This window comes from Lampetra fluviatilis, chromosome 17, assembly GCF_964198595.1.
Source record: "Lampetra fluviatilis chromosome 17, kcLamFluv1.1, whole genome shotgun sequence".
NCBI lineage: Eukaryota > Metazoa > Chordata > Hyperoartia > Petromyzontiformes > Petromyzontidae > Lampetra > Lampetra fluviatilis.
Window position 1 is genome coordinate 6,427,778 of NC_136291.1, and position 25,497 is coordinate 6,453,274.

Below are 25,497 nucleotides of genomic sequence, written 5' to 3' on the forward strand. Positions count from 1 at the left end.
AATGTCTCTACGCGTCGTTACGTGCTTTTGTTATTTATGTGTCAATCAACTCCCCTGGGCGCCCCTTGCAAACGAGATGTTCCACGCCGAGGGATTTACCAGGAAAAATATTTGTACTTAAATACATGGAGGCAGGCACGGCTCGTGAAGGGGTGATGTGGTCATCACTACGCCCGGCTGCCCCTATCCTCACTGGTAATGTTTCAACTTCAAAGCAGGTCCTTTCTTTTTAAATCCTTTATATTAAGTTCACTTGCTTGCATGCTTACGACCGTGCAAATCTTTCGGTCGTTTTTTAACCCACTTCCCGTGATCCAATCGAGCTGATATTTTGCACACAGACTCGTTGTGCGTGACAATTTATTTTCGTGAAAATTTTTTTCCATAACTTTACACTTTTTAGGAAAAAAAAATTATATTTAATTACCAATTGCTTAATGGTGGCAGGCAATCATCTGACCCATAGGTGGCAGCCATCTCAAGCCAGAGGACGAGAGGACTCTAGCCGCCACGCATATAAAGGATTTATAGTGAAAAACTTTGTTTTTACGGGTTAATTTTTTTACCGAGGCGAGATCCAGAACTGGTTAAGTTATCGCTTGACTCTCATGTTCGCCGTGGCGATCAAACTCGAGTCCCCGAGGTTCGTAGTGCGGTGCTGTGATTGCCACCCGTCCTTGATTTTTCCCGAAGGTCACCCTCTGTTTTTGAGGGTAGCTGTTGTCCTTGGAAATCTGTGCAAGTCTTGCCGGGGCAAACTTTCGGTTTTTTCTCATTCGCATGTCGTTTCTCCAGTTGCCTTCTCATTATATGCCACAGTGTTTTGTCCTTCATCGATGGCAACTGTACGCAGTGAGCCAAACCACTACGCCACCGCTCCTCGGCTCACGCCCACAGATGCACACTCGCACGAAAAACAACACTTGTCATCTGACCGCGACGCGTAGCCCCCAAAACAGAGGCGCGTGGGCGCGTTACGCACGCGGTAGCTGCCCGCGTGGCTACCCCTGTAACGAGAGACCCACTTCGTCTCACGGGGCTCGGCGTTCATGCGCGCACACACACACACACGTACAAAGATCCCCCTTATAGCCCGAACAGACTTGGGGCATGTGCTGTTAGCGATCACCTATGAAGGCCGGCACGGTGGCGGCGGGGTAGGGGGGGGGCAGCACCAAGCCTGACCGCCTTTGTCTCCCTCGTGCCGATGTTTACACACCACACCAGCCCAGGACCAGTTCAAATAATCGTCGCTGGTGTTGGCCGTGAGCGCAGCGTGCTTACCGCTACTCCACCGTTCCCCTAACACACACACGTCCGTTTAAGACGTGGTAGGCTTTCGCGACCAATATCATCCATAATAGAGGTTTTTTGGGTTGGATCGCATACAAAGACGAGCACAAAGATCCCCTCGTATAGCCCTTACAGACTTTTGAGGCAAGTGCTTTTCGCGAGCACCTAATGAAGGTTGGCATGGCACACGAGGGGGGTGGGTGGCCAGCACCTGGTCTCTTCAGTTCTTGAGTTCTTAACCTGGTTAAACAAAAATAAACTTGACGGTCAAACAACCCGCAATGGCCGTCACAGCATGGGGGGGGGGAGGGGGGCTTTATCCAGCGGTGGATTGTCAATGGGTTGGAAATGATCGTCATACCAATAATAATAATATATCTGCTTTGTCGTATAGGCTATAGTTTGAGCTTGAATCCAAATTCTCGTTCACCAGGTCCACCGCCGACAGCAGGAACATTCAACGCCTGGGCGGGACATCTCTGACGAGAATTGAGCCCGCATCTCAATCAGTGGCCACCGAACGAGAGCCTTCCTAATCAGTGGGGGCGAGGTGCCTCGCCAAGTCGTCCCCACTGCTGATTGTGTGCTCCACAATCCGAAGGCCGTGGTCGAATCAAGTTAATGTTAGCACAGTTGGACGGGAAGCGCGTTGGTGATTGGGCGATAATAAGAGTTATCAGTCACTCGGCTGATAACGTTACAAATGCGTCTGCCGGTTGGGTTGCCTTGTCCTCTCGAAGTAGTTGTGTGCACCAGCAAATCTCTCATCAGAGATGATGATATGTTCACCTCAACCATTATCCCTTTCCAGGGTTCACATTAAACTGGTTACCGCAATTTCGTAGGCCATCATGGTGGCGATTAATCATTTGTCCGTCTCGCGAATCTGTGTTGATGTTCAGTTGACGTAAATAAAAAACACCGCTCTAAGTCCTTCAGCTATACCCGTTTGATAAAGTCTATACATATTGTCATTGCTTGGATGAACTGTTGGGGATATGTTCTGTTAGTAAGCGCCTATTAAGACCAGCATGGCACCAGCAGGAAGTAGTAGCAACCCGCAGCACGCATGGCACACCAGTCAACCTTTCCACTCATCATTGCTCATGCTCGCACACTCGAACAGGATTCCTACCGTGGGTTTTTTTTTCCGCCGGCCTGTATCTCCCCACCGTTTGCGCAAAAGGCTTCGCCAATACTCTTCCGCTTCTTCCTGTCCGTCGTTGCTGCTGCCCCGTCGTGGCGTTCGAACTCTCTGATCTCATCCCTGCCACCCCTGCCCTCTCTCGCGCCCATCTTCATCCGTTTATCTTTCCTCCTCCACGCCTCCCGTAGGTGAGCCCCCGCTCCTCCCGTGGGGGGTGGGGGGGGCGAGCTCTGTATCCGGTCGCAAATGCCAGGTGACTCGAATCATGCACGGGCCGCGCGCGTGTTTAATAATCCGGGTAGCCCCCTGCTTGGCAGTCGATTGTGAGGCACCCCCCCCACCCACCACCAACACCCATTCAGGAATTTAGGCAGCGCTGGAGATTTTCAAAGAGCGTCCAAGCAAAAGACCCACGCGTTTGCCAGACGCGTGGCCTCAAAATAAAGTCTCCCGCAACAGCGAAATGCGCTGCCCGTGCCGACCTCGCGCCCATCACACTCATTGTCCTGTGTTTTGGAGCCGTTATCGTGAGTTGTGACTGTCTTGCGCACGTGTGTGTTGTACATGTGCGTGTGTGTTTGTAAATGTGCGTGTGTGTATCGGGAGCAATCGTGTGGCGGTTGGCGCGCTGCTCCTATGACCCGAGTTCGATTGCTGGACGCGACCAATAACAGTGGCGAACATGTTACCCAGTCCTGGGCCTCTCCTAGGTCTACTCGGCCTTAAATTAGAACCCGGTGCGGTGTGTAAACGTCAGCATTGGGGAGTCGAAGGCAGCCAGCGTGATGCTGACTAGTTACCTCCTCGTGTGCCGTGTCGGTCTTCATCGGTGCTCGCTCAACAGCACTTGCCCCAAGAGTGTTGTAGGCTATACGGGGGATCTTTGTCTTTGTGTGTGGGTGTGTGGGTGTGTATATATTCCACACACTGCCGCAGTCTTTTTGAGATGTGATGCACCGTAGTTGAATTTTTAAAATAACAAATGTTTTAGGAGTTTATAGTTTGTAAGAAAATGTTATACCTTGTATTATTGAAATAACGATACCCTAAGCTTATCCTGGGAATGCCTCGCTGAGTCTCAAGACTCGGCGAGATTTATATTGCGAATGTAATTCATTGGAAACTGCAAAACCCAGTTAGCCTGGTGGGCTGCAGGAGGGAAAGACATTTTTACGTGACGTTTCGCATACATCGTGATGTAGCCAAGTTAGGCTCTACTGCATCTTCAATAATAATAATGATGCCTTCTATTTACCCAGGTAAAGGCCTCATTTGAGTGGGGTTTTTTTTCATGGGAATCCTGTATTGGTTGTCTTTAGCCAATTCTGTTAATGTGGCGTTTGGCATGCAGGAAGAAACTAAAGTTCCTTGGAAACCCACATATGCGAGATGGCACTCAAATCACCGCACAGAGGGATTGGGTCCACCTGCCGCACTGCCATTTCCCGTACTTGATCTAGCAGTGGATAGGTCAGCGCAGAGGATGAGGCAATTGTGTTGCTCACAATTAACGTAATGCCTTCCTTCCATGTCCTGTATTTAAACCAGATGAGAGTCCATCGAGGGAAGATGTGGAAAAATGACAGAATGTGCTCTCATGCAAAGCCCTGCGTCACATTAACGCGCACTCTCTCTAATCCGCTCGGGGCGACGCAGATCTTGGAGCGCGAAACTCGCGATCGCGAGGTTTTGATTTCAAATCCTGACCCAGCAGTCCTCGACTCGGTCAATGGGGGGAGGCACCGCTTTGTGAAAAAATGTCAGCGGTTGTCCTGCAGTGGAATGACTCCTCCTCGTCATAGGAATGTGTAATTTCCACTGCTGGATCAGAGGATGTAAATGGGAGGTGAGGTGCAGCTGCACGCGTGCTCGAGTGGGAAACCCCACTGCAGTTTGTTGAGTAAATGGGATTTAGTTAGAAGGGGCCGTCCATAAATGACGTCACGCATCTTGGGGGGGGGGGTCAGACATTTGTGACGATGTGTGACGAAGGGGGGGGGGGGGTTGAGAAATATGACGGCACATCAAAATGCGCAACTTTAAATATATATAGAATTGTTGTAACAACACTCCTACAACATCAGAGTGCAGCGCCACATTAAATACGCACTACAATGACAAAAGTTTAAAGCGATTTGAAGCATGTTTTATTTTCAAAATGTAAATGTGGGTGGGGGGGGGGGCAGAGCTTTGTGACGTCATTTGAGGGGGGGTCTGACTTTTTGTGACGTCTGTGTGACGAGGGGGGGGGGGGTCAAAAATCGTCCAAAATCGCGTGACGTCATTTATGGACGGCCTCAAAGTTTCTGCCTGTGTGTGCTGTTGAGCTCTCTATACCTTTTTTGTGGCTTAACACGCAGCCTCTGCCCTGCTGGTTTTACCTTTTGTAAGGGAGACCTCCAGTGTGCAGCCCTCCTGAGCCTTCAATGGGGGGGGTGGGCACAGCCTTTGAGCGTTAATTAAGATTCGTCTCTTTGGCGACTCCCAGGTCAGTCGCCTGTGATTGTAAACCGGGTTCTCGGGTGGAGTGAGTCGATCGTCGGAGCTCGAGCCAAATGACAGCAACAAAGACCATCGCCTCAAAAATGTCGATTTTTTTTCCATATAATTTGGATACATTAATTTGATAACAATAAAAAATGTTGTGCTTGACATTTTGGCAATGGAGCATTTCTTTGTTGCAGGTGGCAGAGTGCACTTGCTTGTGTATGGACAAGAGGATGTTTGTGAAGGGATCCTAAGATATTGCCTACGACAAGGGGTTGTCACTGCTCTGATTGAGGTGACAATCGGAATAAAAAAAAAATGTTTTTATGAACTCTCATCAAACCTCGCCTCTTCTCCCCCCCCCCTACAGGCCTCTCCAGCCGCTTCCCCAGCGTCAAGTCCCTGAGTTCGACCTCAGGACTCGGTGCTTCCATCGCCCGGAGCCAGTCCTTCAGCGGATTCTACGCCCTCAACGAGCTGGCGATGCACCGGTGGGCGGAGTCGCTACAAAATCTAAAGACAGAGATCCCCCGTATAGCCCCAACAGACTGTTGGGGCAAGTGCTGTTAGCGAGCACCTATCGAGGCAGGCACGGTGCACGAGGGGGTGGCTGACCAGCACCACGCCCGGCCGCCTTTGTCTCCCTAGTGGCGATGTTTACACACCGCAGCAGATACTCATTTGATGCTGAGTCGACCTAGCGGAGGCCCGGGACCGGTTCAGATAAAATCATCACTGTTGGTGTTGGCCATGAGCGGGAATCGAACTCTGGTCGCCAGGTTCACAGCGCAGGGCACTAACAGCCACACTACCGCTCCACACGAGTCGCTATGCCCACACACCAGCCTCCTGTTCATGAGCACTGGGAGCTGTGAGCTGAGCTCGTTAGCACCGAGCAGAGGTCGCAACCGGGTACCCGATACCCGTACCCTACCCGATACCCGGCTACCCGTACCCGGCCGGGTACGGGTACCCATTTACGACCCTGGTGCGGCCGGGTACGGGTACGGGTAGGCCTTGAGTCACCGGTGAGTAACCGTTTGTCACTCATTTCCCAACGTCTTGTCTCTTCTCACAAATCAAGTTCCTAGAATCAACCCACCCGCGCCTGCAACATGGCTTCATCCCAGAGGTCGAAATCAGGTACCCGATACCCGTACCCGGCTGGGTACGGGGGTAGGGTATGGGTACGGCCGGGTACGGGTACCCGTTTGCGACCCTGGTGCGGCCGGGTACGGGTAAGGAATCAAAACCCGTTTGCGACCTCTGGCACCGAGACAGAAACACCGCATAGACACGTGGACCAGAGAACATACGCCAGTTAGACAGGATGCTTCGATAGAAGGGGGTCGAGACCAACAATGGAGTTGCAGTCAACGAAGGGAATGTGCCCAAGCGGATGTCCGCTGCAGACATCGAGCGATGAAATTGGATTGTGTAGGAGCTCGAGGAATGTTTTCGTCGCGAAACCTTGAGAGATGGCGATAGCGAACAGGTCGTCTAACGGTGATGGTGATTGTGATGATAATGAAATGGATCATTTTTAAACTGATGGGAGGATTTATTGAAGGAATTCACCTAATGTATTGGTGCATTTGCTTGTTCATCAACCACCTGTTAATCCAAAAGAGACGACCTTCATTAAACCACCATCCATTTGCTCCGAACTTAATAGGCATGCGGACCTCATTCCAGGCAGGAATAGACAGCAGGCAGAGATTTCGATTTAAAGCTTTCGTGACTGCAGGGATTCATCTTCTTGGTTCTTTCGGTAAAGTCACGTAAAATGGAAATAATAAAAAAATAATAGTAAAACATAATACATTTATTATTTTATTATGTTTTATTTTGATTATTTTATAATTATTTTAATAATGTTTTATTTTTATTATTTTATTATTTCCATTCTACATGACTTTACCGAAAGAACCAAGAAGATGAGCAGGCAGAGACTCGGCGCAACGAGATTTTGCGGCAATCGCCGAGACGGCGGCGAGAGATCGGAAGAGTCGGCAGGAACTCGCGTCGGACGGCTCGTGCGGAGGTGCATAACGACGGTGACGGTGGCAGGCGCACTAACACCGCTCGTCCGGCTGCAGGTCGCACCTGGCCGCGCCGTGCCGCTCGCCCGTGGGCCTGCGCCGCGTGTTCAGCTCGGCGGGGAAGGCGGCGGGGGCGTCGCCGGCGTGCGGGCCCCAGCCCGAGCGCGTCGAGGAGCTGTACGCCTCGCTCAAGCGTGGCCTCGGGTACGGCGACACGTGACCCCTCACTGCCTCGCTCTTCCCCCTACACACGTGACCTCTCACTACCTCGCTCCTCCCTTCACACGTGACGCCTCCCTCCACACGTGACCCTTCACTGCCTCGCACCTTCCTCCACACCTGACCCTCACTGCCTAGCCCCTCCCTCCACACGTGACCCCTCCCTCCACACGTGACCCTTCACTGCCTAGCTCCTCCCTAAACACGTGACCCCTCACTGCCTCCCCCCTCCCTACACACGTGACCTCTCACTGCCTCGCTCCTTCCTCCACACGTGACCCCTCCCTCCACACGTGACCCTTCACTGCCTAGCTCCTCCCTAAACACGTGACCCCTCACTGCCTCCCCCCTCCCTACACACGTGACCCCTCACTGCCTCCCCCCTCCCTAAACACGTGACCCCTCACTGCCTCCCCCCTCCCTACACACGTGACCCCTCACTGCCTCGCCCCTCCCTACATACGTGACCCCTCACTGTCTAGCTCCTCCCTAAACACGTGACCCCTCACTGTCTAGCTCCTCCCTACACACGTGACCCCTCACTGCCTAGCTCCTCCCTAAACACGTGACCCCTCACTGCCTCCCCCCTCCCTACACACGTGACCCTTCACTGCCTAGCTCCTCCCCCTACACACGTGACCCCTCACTGCCTCGCCCCTCCCTACATACGTGACCCCTCACTGTCTAGCTCCTCCCTAAACACGTGACCCCTCACTGTCTAGCTCCTCCCTACACACGTGACCTCTCACTGCCTCGCTCCTCCCTCCACACGTGACCCTTCACTGCCTCGCCCCTCCCTACATACGTGACCCCTCAATGCCTCGCCCCTCCCTACACACGTGACCCTTCACTGCCTAGCTCCTCCCCCTACACACGTGACCCCTCACTGCCTAGCTCCTCCCCCTACACACGTGACCCTTCACTGCCTTGCTCCTCCCTAAACACGTGACCCCTCACTGCCTCGCTCCTCCCTCCACACGTGACCCCTTACTGCCTCGCCCCTCCCTCCCTCCACACGTGACCTCTCACTACCTAGCTCCCTCCTACACACGTGACCCCTTACTGTCTAGCTCCTCCCTAAACACGTGACCCCTCACTGCGTCGCTCCTCCCTCCACACGTGACCCCTTACTGCCTCACTCCCTCCTACACACGTGACCCTCACTGCCTCACTCCTCCCCCTCCACACGTGACCCCTCCACTGCCTCGCTCCTCCTACACACGTGACCCCTCACTACCTAGCTCCTCCCTAAACACGTGACCCCTTACTGCCTCGCTCCTCCCTCCACACGTGACCCATCATTGTCGTGTAAACTCACTACAATGCACGAATAACACAATTGTGTGTGTGTGTGTGCCCTGCAGGGAATACCTTGACTCGTACCACAGTGAGCTGAGCACCCTTAACGCTCAGCTGACCGGGGTGAAGAGAAACTCACGTCTGGTGAGGCCCCCCCCACCTCTCTATAAACTTAAAACAACACGTCGCACTGCAGCTTCAAGGATCGGGGCTCAGAGGACCTGAGCTGGCAATGCTGAGATCCTGGGTTTGATATCTGGTTTTCTGCTTCCTATAGTCGCATTGATTGATAGGTTCAGCCCAACCAAAATGTGGCCCCACAGCCAACCAGATGTGAAATTCAATTCGGGTTTGGACTTCATTGGGTGAAATTCCGTGTCTGACAACCAATGATATGAATTTGAATGTCTTGCGGTGGACGCTTCTCTGGAGCCGGCCGAGTAACAAGTGCATCTCCAAGTGTCTGAATAGAAGTTCACTGGAAGGTGATTCAGAAGCTTTGCGAGAGGTTCCAAACGGACGAGGTCTTATGCCATGATGACAGAGAGAGCACGATTGTGATTTGCCGGTTATACTTAGACGATGCTTCCTCCCACTTGAAGTTTTTCAGGCGTTTCTGCTCGCTTGCATGTCAGGCTATTGCTGGGTCAGGCGGATGAGGTGTGAACATACACAATGCACACATCTCGTTTTATGGGGCAGAGCGGTGGCTAGGCCAAGCGGTATCGCATTTGCTGCTTGTTACTACACTGGTTTACGGTTCAACTGGATACGCCGCCTGATTCACAGTGGACACGAAAGATCTCATGACGTCATTAAAAGCAAAAGAGTAGCGGGCCACGGGTGCTGCCATTTCGGTCGAAAATTGGCGAGATCTGAAAATGACCGACACGTCACCAGGTTGGGTAAAGCCACATGGGAACATTGCCTCTAACTGTGACACCACTTCAGACTATAAGCGTCTGTGAAACGTCGCGCCTTTGTGATAGTCTAGCGCTCTACGAATGACGCAAATACCAAATGTACGAATGTTTTTTTAATTAAATTTTTCAGTTGTGTCAAATCTGAATTGCCGGACAAGGGCCTGAAGCAGGATTGGGGTTGAGCGAGTCGTGCCACTAACGGGGAGCCACCCGTGCTGGCTCCAAGTGTTTGTGTAACTTGTGTTCGATTTTCTTTCCAACAGGGCTTCTGCTATGACATGGAGAAGGTGTGTAAAAAAAAAGTAAAAATACTCCACACATTAATAACACCATGCAAGCACATACACTTTCACGTGGAACCGATAAAGATTTCCGATGCACGAGGAGCAGTGTCGGGTGCAAAGTTTATATCGGCATCTGTTATTTTCTGAAAAATCTTAGTCTCATCGATGACAAGCTGACGTTATTCGAGGCCGACACTGTGGATTGTACGTAGCCAATCTCTTTGTGCAGTCAACGAAACCAGTCTGACGCTTAGTCCATTCTTGCTTAGGGGTGGACATTCCTCCCACTCCCCCCTCCCCGCAAATATTATCCTATCCAGCCAATTAGTGAACACGGTCAACATAATTATATACACATCCTGAATACTTGATATCCGACTACCATTTCCGAATCACTTTAGTCTCTAATGACGTTACCAAATTATCTCGGCCTGTGGGCAGGCGCGCTTTGGTCTTGGGTAACGAATCGTAGTCATCGGTCACGCTGGGTGACTTCCATTCGCTCGCGGTCTCGTGTAAAATAAACCAAACACTCTGCCGCCAAATATTATTCGTCACTAATTTCGTTAATGAAATGAACAATGACGGTGCCCCCCCCTCCCCCCGTCGTTTTTTTGTTTTTCTTTTACAATTAACAACCGCCGTGGCGTTTCCTTGTGGAACTGTACGTAATTGCACGTTTGCCCGCGTGACACTTGTACACTTGTACGAGTTCTCTCGAACATTGGTCTCACGATGTGCGTGTCACCTTGAACAGCTGGGAACAAATTGTGTTGTTGGCGTTGCCAGGAAACGCGCTGCGAGTACATGGCGAGGCGCAGGACCCGGACATCTTTAATAACAAACGCCGATTGATCCCTCCCTCCTTGATTTCAGACTACACCTGCCTGGGGCAGCAGCGATCATTACGAGACTGTGGTCTTGTCACGCATTGTCCCGATTAAGGACAAAACGCATACGAGTTGGAGAGTTCAGCGAGCCTCCAGATGGTTTTGTGCCGGGGCTCGAGCCCACAAGAATGCGTTGCAGCGCACGCAGGGATATTTGTTACGTTGGTGCACAAGTTCCAGACAAGCCATCGGTTCATTCTCCCAGTGCGGCAGTTCAATCAACAACGGTGCAAGATTCCCAAATCTCCCTACTGTCCACTCGCCCTTATGAATGGGTTCACCCACAGGCGATCTGCAGGCCGCGTGTGGTGGGGTAAAGTGTGGGTACTCCCACCTGTTCCCAGACGTCTGGCCAGCATTGGCAGGTTAGGCCATGTACCCTTTTTAGAGGGTCTCCCGAGAGCTCCACTCGATTGCTCGCACGAGCGAGCAATTTGCAGGGTTCCGCCTTGAGCCTTTCATCTCGAAAGATCTCCTTATTTTCAATCTTGCGCAAAAACAATTGGTTTTGGAAGGCATTTGGTCAGTTTCACAAGTCATTGGGGATGTTGTGGCTTTTTTTTTGTGTGAAAACACGGGATTGACTCAATACGCGTTTCCCTGCCATAACATAAACCCAGTGAATACGCAACATCGTTAAAGAAGAAGCGGCACTGACTCGTGATCCCCTCCATGCTTCTCGCAGCAAATCAAGAGTGCGGAGAGACACATGCGCTGGCTCGAGTTCCACGTCAGCAAGGTGGGTTCCCACGTGCGTGCACAACGTCACTTTGCTCGACTGAACCGTCACTGTTTACACCATTGGAACCTCATTTGCCAGTAAAAGATATGATAATTGTTTTTTTACCCTTCTATCTGGCAACAAAACTGACACCTTTTTTTTGTAAATGCTTACCCCGAGCTCTCATACTCTGATGGTGCATTGTCTTTGAGTTGTGCGCCTTTTGGCGTCATCTGGTCCAACCCATGTGAGACTAGGCTTTAAGGAAAGCTATCTCGGGTGTGGACCAATCAACTTCAAGGACAGTGCATATATTATCAGAGTTATGTTTTTTGTTTGTATTATGGCTGCAGGTGTTGTGGTCTATGCAAACATGACTCCTTGTAAAAAAGGTGTCAGTTTTGTTGCCAGATAGAAGGTTAAAAAAACAATTATCGTCACTGTGTAGTCGGTCTTGCCAACAGGAATGTGTAAAATAGAATGATAATCTTTTGATAAATAGTTGTTATTATGATAATAATGGAAGGCATTTTCTTTCTTCCGGAAAGCATAACTGAGTCTCAAGCCTTCTCAAGACTCTTTGGCTAAATACCACTTCAAGGAGCGTTTTGCCTCGAGGTAGACACTGCATTGGCCAGAGAAAAACCTTTGCCCATAAGCGGATAATCAAAAATCCACACTGATAGATTCAAGAACAGTTTTCATTTTACTGTCACTGCCTAGCCCAGCAGGTTTGGCAGTTTCGCAAATCTGCGTGATCTTGGCAACGCGTCTGCCTCTTTTCAATCGCTGCTTGACCAGTTGCCATCCTGCGAGGGCTGTCAGATGTGCGGACAAACGGGATTCGTGTGTTTTAACATTTCTAACTGCTACGCTCCTGGCAATGATTTTACTGCCAGCGGAAGCGGCAAACACCGCATATAGTTGTCTGCGACTACTCGCACACCAGGGCTGGCTTGAGGTCTCCGTTACCTGGCCGCCCTTCAGCCTTCACGGGTGGCAAGATGTTGACTACCTCGCTTGGTATAAAGGAGGTCGTGGATTCCATCCCGACCCTGACACTTGTAAATTTGGAGTTTGCATTTTCTCCCCGTGATCTCGTGGATTTTTCTCCGTGTCCTCCGGTTTATCCCCTCCACATTTTGAATCGACATGTGTTTCGAATATTCGGCTGCTATACATTTCCACGTGATAAGCCACTTCGTTGAGCTGTCATTTGTGGCCAGGTCGCTTCTGAAAAATAGTTCTATAGCTTAGTGGACTTTACCTGATGAAATAAAAAATAGTTTAGTTTTTGTTTAGTCCCACCCAACGTTCCATGATCTTGCGTGGTCCAGGCAAATGGACTCGAGGAGTGGTACGCCGTGCGCCTCCCCCACAGGTGGACGAGCTCTTTGAGTCGTACTGCATACAGAGGCGGCTGCGGGACGGAGCCTCCAACATGATCGCCGCGTTCGCAGCGTCGGCACCGAGTCGCCGGGCCCGAGACAGCCTCGCCGAGGTGCACCGCACGTACCGCCACTGCTCGGAGGTGCGCGTACGCACGTGCACACACTTGCACACACTTGCACACACATGCACAAATCCAGATCTTTGTTTCGACTTGTTGACCACTTTTCCACTGGCACATCCGAGTTGCGCCAGCCCGGCACCGTCACGTGACGCTCCGGGTGGTTTTCCACTGGCCATTTGCCGTGCCCGAACTAAACCGTGACACTGTGGCCTCCCAATACGTAATTGTGCATGACCTCAGTGACCCGGCTCAGCTTCTGCAGTGGAAAAACAACCCTAGTGACATTTTTTGGCTTTTTACTTTACCAAGAGAGGCCCAGTAAGCTATGTAGCTCTTTTTCAGAAGCGACCTGGCCACAAACGATAGCTCAACCAAAGTGGCTTATCATGTGGCAATGTATAGCAGCCACAAACTTTAAACTGATGTTTCTAAATATATACATATATATGACAGCTTCTTCAGGCGCGAAATAACAATGTTGGTCTGCTAGCCACGAGGGTGTGCATTGGAAATTATGGATGAAAAAATGCTCGTTACAAATGTCGATGATTATTCTTAGCAGTTGTGTAGTTTGTCTAGTGAGAGGGTGTCCTCACAGCCAAACGGTTACCTCTTTTCGTGTCGCCGTAGACACAACTAACACCGTCATCGAGGCGTAACGCACGTCATTAATTCGAATTCAGGAATGATCAGGAGAGATAAACTGATCATCGCAAAGCAGCAGGATGCTCCTGAAAAGGACTCTCAGAGTGGGTAAACAAAGCAACTACCGATATTATCATTACACTTGCAAAAATGATGCATTGAACCTCAATGGGCTCTCTCTCACCCGGTTTTAACAAACGGACCTTGCACTTTGACGGAGTTGCGCGTCTGGCTGTGCGCAGGTGATGTGTTCCGTTGAAAACGAGCTTGAGGCCTACCTGGGCGAATTCCACGTGACCATGAAAGGTAGGAGAACAGCGTTGCAGCATCGCCCGGAATCATGCCGAGCACTTGCTGATAATTGTCAGAGTTGTCTTTTTGTTTGCATTTTGACCGCAAGTGTTGTGGTTAATGCAAACATGATCCCTTGTATAAAGGTGTCAGTTTTGTTGCCAGATAAAAGGGTAAAAACCTATTACTATATTTCGATTTAAAGCTTTCGTGACTGCAGGGATTCATCTTCTTGGTTCTTTCGGTAAAGTCACGTAGAAGGGAAGTAATAAAATAATAAAAATAAAACATAATATAATAATATAATAACTATTTTATTATGTTTTATTTTTATTATTTTATTATAATAATATTCTAATTATTTTATTATGTTTTATTTTTATTATTTTATTACTTCCCTTCTACGTGACTTTACCGAAAGAACCAAGAAGACTATTACTATATCTTGATACTGGCAAAGGAGGTCTCATAGTGTAAATACTGACTGCTTAGTTTGTCCGCCGCGCTTTGCAGAGATGAGCCACTGAGTTTTGGAACGGCAACGAATGTCACGAGTCGACGTCTGGCTTGTGCAGCCACGTGATGGCGTTGGCCGTCAGCTGGTGGACGCTCTGTTCACGGTGGTGAGATGTTAACGACCTCGCCTGGTATGCAGGAGGTCGTGGGTTCGATCCCAACCCCCTGACGCCAGCTGTATATTTGGATTTATATTCTTAGGTTTTTTCGGTAAAGTCACGTAGGTAAAAAATTAAATTTAATAAAAGTAAAATAAAAAATAAAATAAGAATCACGACGTTTCGGAGGCAACACAAGCTTCCGTCTTCAGGTGGAACCGTTACAGCACGACAGCTGAATCGTGCTGTGACGGTTCCACCTGAAGACGTAAGCTTGTGTTGCCTCCGAAACGTCGTGATTTTAATTTTACTTTTATTAAATTAAATGTTTTACCTACGTGACTTTACCGAAAAAACCTAAGAATATGAATCCTTGCAGTCACGAAAGCTTCAAATCTAGAATGTATATTTGGAGTTTGCAAGTTCTCCCCCTGGTCGCGTGGATTTTCCTCCTGGTCCTCCGGTTTTTCACCACATTTAGAAACATTGCCTCAATTTTCATAAGCGACTTCGTTGAGCTATGATTTGTGGCCAGGTCTCTTCTAAACAAGAACCACATAGCTCGGTGAGCCTTCCCTGGTTCCTGTGCGCTCCATCGTTTATTGTGGTCCGCAGCCGCAGGTGGAACTGTCTGATGAGTGATATCGACCGATAATCCTGATGCCAGGACCTTCCTGAACCTGTCTTGACACTGCGAGATTTTTTTTCTTTCTGGATAAAAGCAACCCATTTTTGTTATTATTGTAAGTGTCCCTACCGTGCTTGCCTGCCTAATGTCTTGTGCTTCACTGTTCTTCAAATTATCTGTGATCGGAGGTGATGGTGTGGCTCGGAGGGGCGGCCAATGGTGTGTCAAAGCGGTGAACCGGCACACCGCTGAGATCCGGAGTTTGGAATCTGGGTTTCAGCCACCTGTGATCAAAATTAGTTTTTCAAGTGCGGTGCATTGTTGGTCTCAGCCCCGCGACCAATGACTACACGCAAATTAGTTTTCGCTTAATTCGACTGATTTGGATTTCTGCGCAATATTTTTTTTTTTTACCGTCATGCAATAAATACCTCCTGTAGAAAGGGCATGTGATGATGTGCACTGCCTAGTGTTGTGGACAAGAGGCAATTGAAGGGACCTCGGATGTAGTTTTGTATTTGCCACCTTCCAGCAGTCGTTCTCTAACACGGCGTGTGATCGCAGTGCTTTCTGGAAGCGTTTCAAATGGGAACGTTGTCATCGTCTCTTGCCATGGCAGTGACAACACAATTGCAATCCAACTGTGGAACAAGACGAATCATACCCGTGATTTAAATGTAACAATGAGTGAGCGACTGAACGATGTAACGATGCGCTTGTGAACGTGTGCAGGTCTGGTTGGATTTGCCCGACTGTGTCCCGGGGATCACTATGAGGTAAGGAACTCTGTCTTCCATGCACATGTAGAGGGGGGTGTGCTCTTACCAATATCGTCGGGAGATGTATTTAACAAGTCTTGACTGCTTATAAGAACGAGGAGGTCGACATGAAGTCGGCATGTTTAAACGGGCTGCTGGTAAATAAATGTATATAGGGCCTATATGCCGATGAACTACAAAAAAGGTGAATGTGGATATACAGAATGGAAATTAATCTTGATTTGAAGCTTTCGTGACTGCAGGAATCCATACTCTGTGGTTCTTTCGGTAAAGTCACGTAGGTAGAAAAAATAAATAATAAATAAATTATCACGACGTTTCAATCGCAACACAAGCGGTCGTCCTCCGCCTGAGGACGACCGCTTGTGTTGTGATCGAAACGTCGTGATATATTATTTATATATGATTATATATTATATTATTTTTTGCTTTATTTAATTTTTCTACCTACGTGACTTTACCAAAAGAATGTATATCAACCTGTTATATTACTCTAAAGCTTTGTTCTTTGGATTCTCAATAATTAATTAATGATTGCGTTGGTGCCATTATAGGTGGGGATTCCCATGTTAAACCCTCCATTCACTTCAATGTGTTCCTGACAGAGGTAGAGTGCCACCTCGTGGTGATTCCTGATGGGATCCTTGGAATCCCCAGTACGGGTTTCCCCCTCGCTTTACACAGGTTCGGTTTGTGACATTTCGCGTACATTACGCGGTTAGAATTCACTCCATATGCGGCTTTGCGGTTGAACGTGGGACAACTCTGTTGGCCTTCTATCACGCTGTACGTAGTCAACCGTGCTCATCGGAGGTGAATATTACATGCCCCCAATAAAATGCATTGTGTGTGTGTCGCAGAGGTGTGGACTCGAGTCATGCGACTTGGACTCGAGTCAGACTCGAGTCATGATTTTGACGACTTCAGACTCGACTTGGACTTGCCTCATCTTTGACTCGACTTGACTCGGGACTCGAGAGCAAAGACTTGAGACTTACTTGTGACTTGCATAACAATGACTTTGTCCCACCTCTGGTGTGTCGTGTATTTGCTTCTGCGCAGACAACTGTCTCGTGCGGTTCTGCTTCGTGCGCCATTTCTTTGGAACGCATAAACTACCACGTGAAGCAAGGGAAATCAAAACTCTTTGGTTCTTTCGGTAAAGTCACGTAGGTAGAAAAATAATAGATCACGACGTTTCGATCGCAAACACAAGCAGTCGTCATCAGGTGGGACAACCACAGCAAGAAATATCTGCTGAAGTAGGCGAGAGAGCGAGTTTTGAAGTGGAGTGAATCGATGGCCTCAGCCTGGTCAATGATAACTGCACGCACCGTAACAAAGCATTTGGTTTTTCACTTGGTTTGTCAAAATTCCTACTCTGATAATCAAATACGTTTGTTTGCCATGTGGCAAGCGTCTCAATAACCAGGATGCGTGGGCAAGTGCAGTGCTTGCGGTTGCGTGGATAACAATGCCCTGGAAGGCATCTCAGAAGTAATTCCCCTGACATCGCCTTCCTCAAGCCAATTGTCTCTCATGCGTTGCTCTGCGAAAGTTCCAAATGGACATTTCTTCATCTTGCGACACGACGCCAATCGCGGAGTGTGGAATCAAATCGGAGTAACGAGGCAAAAAGCCCTTTTTTATATTGAAATCCGCTATTGTTCATTTAAGTGGTGGGCGAGCGCGGATATTTTTAACAAGCAGGAGCTGGGCTTGTGTGCTTGAGTGCAGGCGAATGTTGCGAACCTAAATGGCTCATTATTACTCAATGCACGTGAAAGTGTGTCCTGATTGCGTGTGAATAACAATCATAAAAAAAACCGGGGTATTTATGTATTTTGTACGGGAATTAATGGACGTAATGTACCCCTAGTGTGGATAGGAAGAAAAAAAAAAACGTGTAGTGAAGTGACTGAAGAACAAAATCTGAGCCGTTCTCTGACACCGAGCGCTGCATCGCTAGCTGCTGGAACTCCACGTGAAAACGTCTTCATCTCGTCACACGACGCCGATCGCACAATCGGAATACGATTATGAATGAGCGTACTGGACGGTGTGGCGAGGGTGCAGCTGATGGCGTTGGCACGGCACTGAGCCGCGTGGCGGCACCTGCGTGCGGTGCGTGCGGTGCGTGCGGTGCGGAGCAGGTGACGCTGCGCTACGGACGGCAGCGCTGGCGGCTCCGAGGGCGTGTGGAGACCGAGGACCGGCAGACGTGGGACGCGGCCGACACCGTCCTCCTGCCGCTCCTCTCTGATCTCATCTCGATTAAGGTGGAACTCGAGCCACCACCCTCGTCGATCCACCCAACCACAACTAATCCACCTCGCTCGTCTACAAACCCACCCACTCACCCAACCAACCACTCACCCGCCCACCCACCCACTCACCCGCCCACTCACTCACTCACTCACTCACCCAACCACTCACTCACCCAACCACCCAACCCACCCAGCCACTCACTCACCCACTCACTCACCCACCCACCCACTCACCCACCCACTCACCCACCCACCCACCCACCTACCCTCCAAAGCACTCGACCACCGACTTCAAGCACTTGTTCACCCGCCCGCCCAAGCACTCGCCTATCCAAGCACTCATCCTCGCCCTCGCACACACCCACTTATACATCAGCCGTGGCCAATCCACTGCTGGATGAAGACCTATCCAAGCTGCGAGCACCTCTCGTGGTCCTGCGATGCAGCAATCCACCCAGCACCTGCAGTATAAATGTATTTCATCGCTCCGTCTCCCCGGTGGACGCTCCTCTCGGATGCGTTCCAATTCTCGGCTGCCACTTCCGCACTCGGTCACCAAAATATTGAGGGTCAAATAGATGTACGGGTCGTTTGTGAGTAGGATATGTTTTTTTGCAAGGTTCTATTTATATCCGACCTATACAATTATGCTCATGCGCTAAGAGGCAATTACTGGATGCAAAACGTTTTTACTTAAAGCCCTGCATGTGACGTGAGCTGCCACGACTCGTGCCGCCTTTCACTCGTGTCACTCGTGTCGTGCGTGTCCACACGTGTCACGCGCGTCGTGCGTATCATTCGTGTCGTGCGTGTCGTGCGTGTCACGTGTATCACTCGTGTCGTGCGTGTCACGTGTGTCACGTGTATCACTCGTGTCGTGCGTGTCGTGCGTGTCACGTGTGTCACGTGTGTCACGTGTATCACTCGTGTTGTGTGTGTCCACGCGTGTCACGTGTATCACTCGTGTCGTGCGTGTCACGTGTGTCATGTGTATCACTCGCGTCGTGCGTGTCATGTGTATCACTCGCGTCGTGCGTGTCACGTGTGTCACGTGTCACTCGCGTCGTGCGTGTCGCGCAGGTGATGGAGCTGCGGCGACTGGTCTCCCACGTGCTCGTGGGGCACGTCACGTGCGACCCCAAGGAGCTGTTCCGCGTCACGCCGCAGCTCATGGCCGTGGACATCAACGACCTGGGAACTGTGAAGCTGAAGCTGCACGTCAAGTGGACGTGAGCCTCCACTCTGTGTGTGTGGGGTTGCGTGTGCGTTCGTGTCTGTGTGTGGGGAGCAGCGGTGCAGCAGTTGGAGCGCTGCACTATGACCCTGGGGACCCGAGTTTGATTCCTACTCGCGACTAATAATGGTGGCGAATATTTTCAAATGGTCACGGGGCCTCTCCTAGGTCGACTCGGCCTTAAAAGAGTACCACCTGGGGCGGTGTGTAAACGTTACCATTGAGGGAGACAAAGGCAGCTGGACGTGGTGCTGGCCATCCACCTCCTCGTGTCGTGCCGGCCTTGATAAGTGCTTGCTAACAGCACTTGCCCCAACAGCATTTTAAAGGCTTTATGCGGGTTACCATTGCCTTTGTGTCAGCGTGTGGTGTGCGGAGGCTGATGGCGCGCGCACAGCGGTCGTCGCGTGCGCTACAAACCCGGCGACTTGAATTCATTTGGAGCCACGGCTCACATCAGTGATGCAAGTCTGCATCAGTCTTGGCCCTTCCCTAGAGCAACTCGACCCTAAATCGGGCTGTTGCCACTGTTCAGCTCCCAAGCTTCGGAACGCTTTGCCTTTTGCTCGTAAGGCAGTCAGAATTGTTCGATGTATTTAAGCCTGTCTTCAAACATCACATCTTTAAACTGGCCCTCATCCCCACGTCCTTGGCCATTTAGCCTGCAGGTTCTGTTTTTTTGTGTTTTAATGTATGCATGTTGAACTTATTTTGCACTGTACATAGCCAAACGATTAGCGCGCACACTTGGCTACGTACGGCGCGCATTGGGATCTAATTGATGAAATGTGCCTTACAAATGTCAATTATTATGATCCAATTATTATAATAATAAAATAAACATCCGCAGTCGGGTGCGTAACCATCGGCATTGAGATGACACACGTGGCCAGGCATGGTGACCGGCCACACCAACCCCTTGTGTGCCGTTCCGGCCTCAATGGGGGGGGCGGTGAGGGTGGTGGAGGTGCAGGATTTGCCCTCTCCCCTCCCGCCCGCCACTCGCCTAACGCGCCTCTCTCTCGCCGCCGTTACCCCCACAGGCCGTTTGGGAGGAGCGAGAGTTTGCCCTCCCGGGGAGGCTCCACCCTGAGGCTGGGGTCATCCCCCCGGGGGACCGCCGCGGGTTCCCAGCACAGCGGCAGCCCCCCCGACACCCCCCTGGGCGTGGGCAAGCCCTTCTTTGTGAGGCGCAAGAGCACTCGCAAACGCACGCACGGACACGCGCGCACACACGCATACAAACAAAGACAAAGATCCCCCGTGTAGGCCTTTTAACAGACTGTTGGGGCCAGTGCTGCTTGCGAGCACCTAATGAAAGCCGGCACGGCACGCGAGAGGGAGTGGGTGGCCAGCACCGCACCCCGGCTGCCTTCGTCTCCCCAGTGGCGATGTTTACACACCGCACCAGGTACTCATTTGAGGCTGAGTCGACCTAAGGGCCCAGGCCCGGTACAGATAATCGTAACTGATGTTGGCCGTGAGCGGGAAACGAACTCGAGTGGCCGGGTTCATAGCGCAGCGCGCTAACCCCTGCGCCCGCACGCACAGATGTACTCGCGTACAACTCAAGCGATGATGGGGCCGAGCAGTAGCACACTTGCCTCTTGTTGCACAGGTTTGTGGTTCCAGCCCAGTGGCTACCCTGGTTAATAGTAACGGTTGTCAACATTTGTAAATGATGAGAAAAGAACCCCTCGTAACAGAAACATTCCGGTGGACAGAACATTAACACGAGTTGCCCGAGTATATACATGCACATTTGAGTGTTGGACATGATAAACCATTGTGCAGATATATACATAAAATATATACACCACACCAAATATCGTAATAATGCACAGGAGTCTCAGACTAAGGAACTGTTAGGATTTTCATGGTTCAGTGTTACTGTTTGAGACCTTTCATGTTAAAAGGATTCGGTGTTATTTCCAGAGGCTCACAGAGTCAGACTAAGACACCTTAGGATTTTGTGTTATTGCCCAAGGCTAATAGAGCCAGACAAAGGCACCAATAGGATTCTTATGGTTTATTGTTCTTGCCGGCGGCTTGGAGAAGCCACTGTGAAGAGTGGCCCAGCCACAGAAATCCGCCAAGTGCGCACATTTCACTGTGGAAGTCACTCCGCTCGGTGCAGCTTCTCTGCTTCTCGCGCCGCGTGCTCCAGTCATCGCCATGCGCTAACCGTGCACCCCCCCGCCCAATGTCTCCGTACCCCCCCCCCCCCCCGTCGTTCCTCCCTCCATTGACTTGTGCTTCTGGACTCTACTTGGCCTGCTTACCCTCCGCTCGGGCTTGGCTTCACTCGGCTTGGCTTCACTCGACCCCCCCCCCCCCCGTCTCCCCTGCTCGGCTCCCACTTTGCACGCATTCCGTCTTCTTGTTTCGGCTGCGCACTCTGCTTGGGTGCGCTGGGCTGCACCACCTCGCCCCCCCTCCTCCCCCCCCCCTCCCACCCTCTCAACCGCGACCGCCGCCGGGGAGCTAAGTCGTCGTGCTGGGAGCTGCACGCGCTGCCAGGGGGGGAGCTGCCGACGGCCCGCGGGGGGCCCGGCTGGTCTGTGGTCGGGGCCCTGCGCGCCGCGCTCTCCGACGTGCGGCCGCTGCGGAGCCGCTCCTGCAACGACGTTTCCCTCTACGCGTTCGAGATGCCGCGCGCCGGCTCCTCCGTGAGCTCGCGAAGCCGCCCTCCTCGCGGAGCGGCGCCTCCAGTGTGTGTCACGTGGCGTGTGCCCGGTGGCCGCGGGGTCACGTGTCCACTGCCGGGGGTGGGGGGCAGGGTGTTAGGGAGGGCGACTAAATAACGATTTGTTGTTCCCGCTGACCTCAATGGACGGGGAGGGGACCTGCTCAGTGTTGCCAACTCCTTAAAGTTGATCGTGTGGGTTGTAACGCATTTACAGGACATACTTCGATTACGCATCATGGTTTGTCCACCATTTAGTTCCACTTTGTGGTGAACGTAGTGGCATCTAGTGGCTTTAGGAGTTACACGAAATCATTACTTCCAACATACACCAATTAAGAATAGTTAATTCTTACCCAGGCAATTCGATTGCATCCGTTTTTTCGAGTTGGAGAATTAAGTTTTGTCGATTAACCCATACATTTTTGCGTGCCCAACAGTAAATGCAGTACAGCAGTTATGTCTTAATAGTCAATACAATTCTGGTTTCACGGAAGCCAAAACTGAATTCTTTAGCAAGGTTCCACTTGGAGTCTTTTGACAAATTCATTACCAAGTGCTTTTGTGCGTGGTAGAAAAACAGAAGCCACACGGTGGCCTCAAGTCTTTACCGGTAGGTCGGCAACCTGCTTGTCATACTGGCCATCACATAACCAGGCAGGGTTGAGGCGGCATTTCGCCCATGATGATCTCTGGGTGGTCCACCAACTGTAGCTTCCCAAGCGGCTGATTGTTGACATGGGGTGGGAGAGCAACGGGAAGCTGGGGGCTGCCGCCTACCCCCATCCAAAGAGAACGAGAAGAACTCTGAAGGAGAACCAGAAGGCCCCGTCGATTAGACACCCCTCGCCCCACCCTCTGCAGTGGAGCCGCTGGAATCGGTGGGTCCCGTCGCGCAAATCCTTCTCCGGTTTGTGCGATTGCCCTCGCCTCGTGGAAAATTGAGGCGCCGCCCATTCGAACCTGGGTCGCGTGCGGGCGCGCACGCCGCTGGCCGCGAGTCGGCTCGCGCGTGCGAGAGCTCGCGCGTGCACCGTCACGAGATTGCGTGCTGATTGGGTGATCGTGTGCTTGCGGTGGTGCCGTGGGGGGGGGGGGCGGGGGCTGTTGCGAAAAGGGTGTGTTCATATGAACGAGAGCCCCACAAATGTCCTTTCTTCACCGGCGAGCATTCCCACCCGCCCGTCATTTGCGCTCTCCTCGCTGTCGCCACGGTAAATTTGTCATTTGTCAGCACGGCAGGCGGGCGGGCGCCAAACACCAGGGGGTTAAGACATCGCTAGTCATTCGCCAGGAACCCTTTACGAGGGGGGATCGAAGAGACTGACATGGAAGCAGCGGTGCTACGGTAATTAGTCTTAGAGGCAAGCAGCGTGTGCTTTTGTGACATGGGGTGGCCACTGCCAGCTGCGGAGTTACAAAAGGGAACATGTCTTACTTACATCAAGTTAGAAACAGGTGACCAAATTTCATAGCAAAATACAGTCTGTAATTTGTTTTCTAGGTGTTTGCGAATCACGCTGTGTCTATATCGAATGAAACAAAAAATGTAGACATATGAACAATTCTGAGAAACGAGAAAACGTTCAGAGAAAAATCTATAGTCGCCGAGCGTGGCACCCCGAGCCTCGCACGCGGCTGTGAAGGCTATTCTCTGGTTCTAGATTTGAAGCTTTCGTGACTGCAAGGATTCATACTCAGGTTTTTTCGGTAAAGTCACGTAGGTAAAAAATAAAATTAAAAGTTAATAAAAGTAATAATGGAAATAAAATAAAATAATAAATCACGACGTTTCGGAGGCAACACAAGTCTCCGTCATCAGGTGGGACCGTCACAGCTAAATTTACTTGATGCAGTAATTGATGCAGTCATTTTAGCTGTGACGGTCCCACCTGATGACGGAGACTTGTGTTGCCTCCGAAACGTCGTGATTTATTATTTTATTTCCATTATTACTTTTATTAATTTTTTATTTTATTTTTTACCTACGTGACTTTACCGAAAAAACCTAAGGCTATTCTCTGGTGGCAGTGAAGCGACGTGTGCCGTTCACCGGTGCCTTGACGAGCGATGCGGAGAGTTTCTCTTCGTGCTGATTAGAGCCACGGAACATTGACTGGCCAAGTTAAAGGGAGACCACATAAAACACCGCACACTTCCATCAAGGTCGCTCATTGCTTTCTATACAAGACTTACAGGACCCTTCGATCCTCGCCTGTATAATGGGGCTCTGTTGCTTGAAAAGAGGAACATGATTGAGAACATTGTCCGAACCGGTGCCTGAAAAGCCACATGGGCATCCAAGAGAGACGATGGCAGTGCTGCCGAATGGGAAAGTCGCGTTCCTTTAAGACAAAAACATTCAAGTGGCCATCATGACTCACCAGTGCGCACGTCGGTTTGCTGTGTCAATGCTGCCTGTTGCGCCGCTGCGCATTTTCACGTTTAATTCGGAAATCTTTATTTATCCTGGAGAAATCCGACGAGCTATGAAGATCTTTTTTTCACCGATGTCCAGCAGGACGTTGAGTAGCTGCGTGATGAGTGGAAAGCCAGTCTTGTTGAATTTAATGCGTGCGTTTTTCGCTGCCACTCATAATCGAAGCGCGCGTTTTTTTTTTTTTGATCCGGGCCGGGCTGCGTGTTGAGACATCATCGCTTCTCTGCAGCTCACGCCTCGTGCCTTGGGGGGCCTCGTTCCCTGGGGGGCCTCGTTCCCTGGGGGGCCTCGTTCCCTGGGGGGCCCCGCAGTCGTGCGCGGCGGAAGCTCGAGTAAAGAAATGCTCAGCGCGCGACCTCGGCCCGGGGGGGGGGGGGGGGGGGGAAACCGAACTTGCGCAGATTCTGGTTGGATTGTTGTGCCTCCTATGGTTGCCGTGATTATTTACTTTCTATACCTTTCATGAATTTGTCTGTGGGGAATAAAAACAAAGACAATACTGGTTTTCCAATCACAAATGTTCGCTGGTCTCGCCGGCCAAGGGAACCTCATCTGACACCGCCATGTGGGCCTATTCGGGCGCGTAGCACGTCCTTTGAAGCGGACTTTAAAGCTTTACCTTTCCCTGCGGCCAAGCGTTGAGAAATAGATCGTGGAACATAACCCGAGGGGGAACGTGGGTCCAATGGGGGGGTGCTCACGCTTAACCTGGCGGCCGCGGATAATCTCGCTCGATGATGAGGCGACATGCCTGTCTGCAATGCGTGCCTAGAGGCAATGACTCGCGACACCTGGAGGAACGTTTGAAACTGTGGGCCCCATTGATGGCTTCGCGACCACGACCACAACTAAGTTAAAAGTTTGCACTGCAGCATCATTCAATGCGATATCTGTTCCCTCACGGGAGGAGGAACTCTTTCATCATTGCATTATGTTTGTTTGGTTTTCTTGTGTTTCGGCTTCGTCTATGCTGCTCTTTGCACTGAGCTCCAAGCACATTTGGCTTCTTGTTCAACGATGTCAGACTGCAAACTGCATTGCCTGCCCTGTTTGTGTGATTTAACAGAATGAACGAGATCATATAAGGGCAACTCC

General features: G+C 50.8%; 1 protein-coding gene across 1 annotated transcript in view; it reads left to right on the forward strand.

Annotated features, from left to right (window-relative positions):
- The window catches only part of LOC144936882 (rho family-interacting cell polarization regulator 2-like), a 66,414-nt gene that overhangs the window by 19,605 nt on the left and 21,312 nt on the right, over positions 1-25,497 (forward strand). Inside the window, exons 2-12 of the mRNA XM_078864085.1 lie at positions 5,298-5,418; positions 7,027-7,173; positions 8,553-8,631; positions 9,674-9,697; positions 11,270-11,323; positions 12,687-12,836; positions 13,706-13,769; positions 15,729-15,772; positions 17,929-18,054; positions 19,123-19,271; positions 20,320-20,461. Coding sequence (XP_078720211.1) covers positions 5,298-5,418; positions 7,027-7,173; positions 8,553-8,631; positions 9,674-9,697; positions 11,270-11,323; positions 12,687-12,836; positions 13,706-13,769; positions 15,729-15,772; positions 17,929-18,054; positions 19,123-19,271; positions 20,320-20,461 — 1,100 coding nt within the window. The remainder of the gene's footprint in view (positions 1-5,297; positions 5,419-7,026; positions 7,174-8,552; positions 8,632-9,673; positions 9,698-11,269; positions 11,324-12,686; positions 12,837-13,705; positions 13,770-15,728; positions 15,773-17,928; positions 18,055-19,122; positions 19,272-20,319; positions 20,462-25,497) is intronic.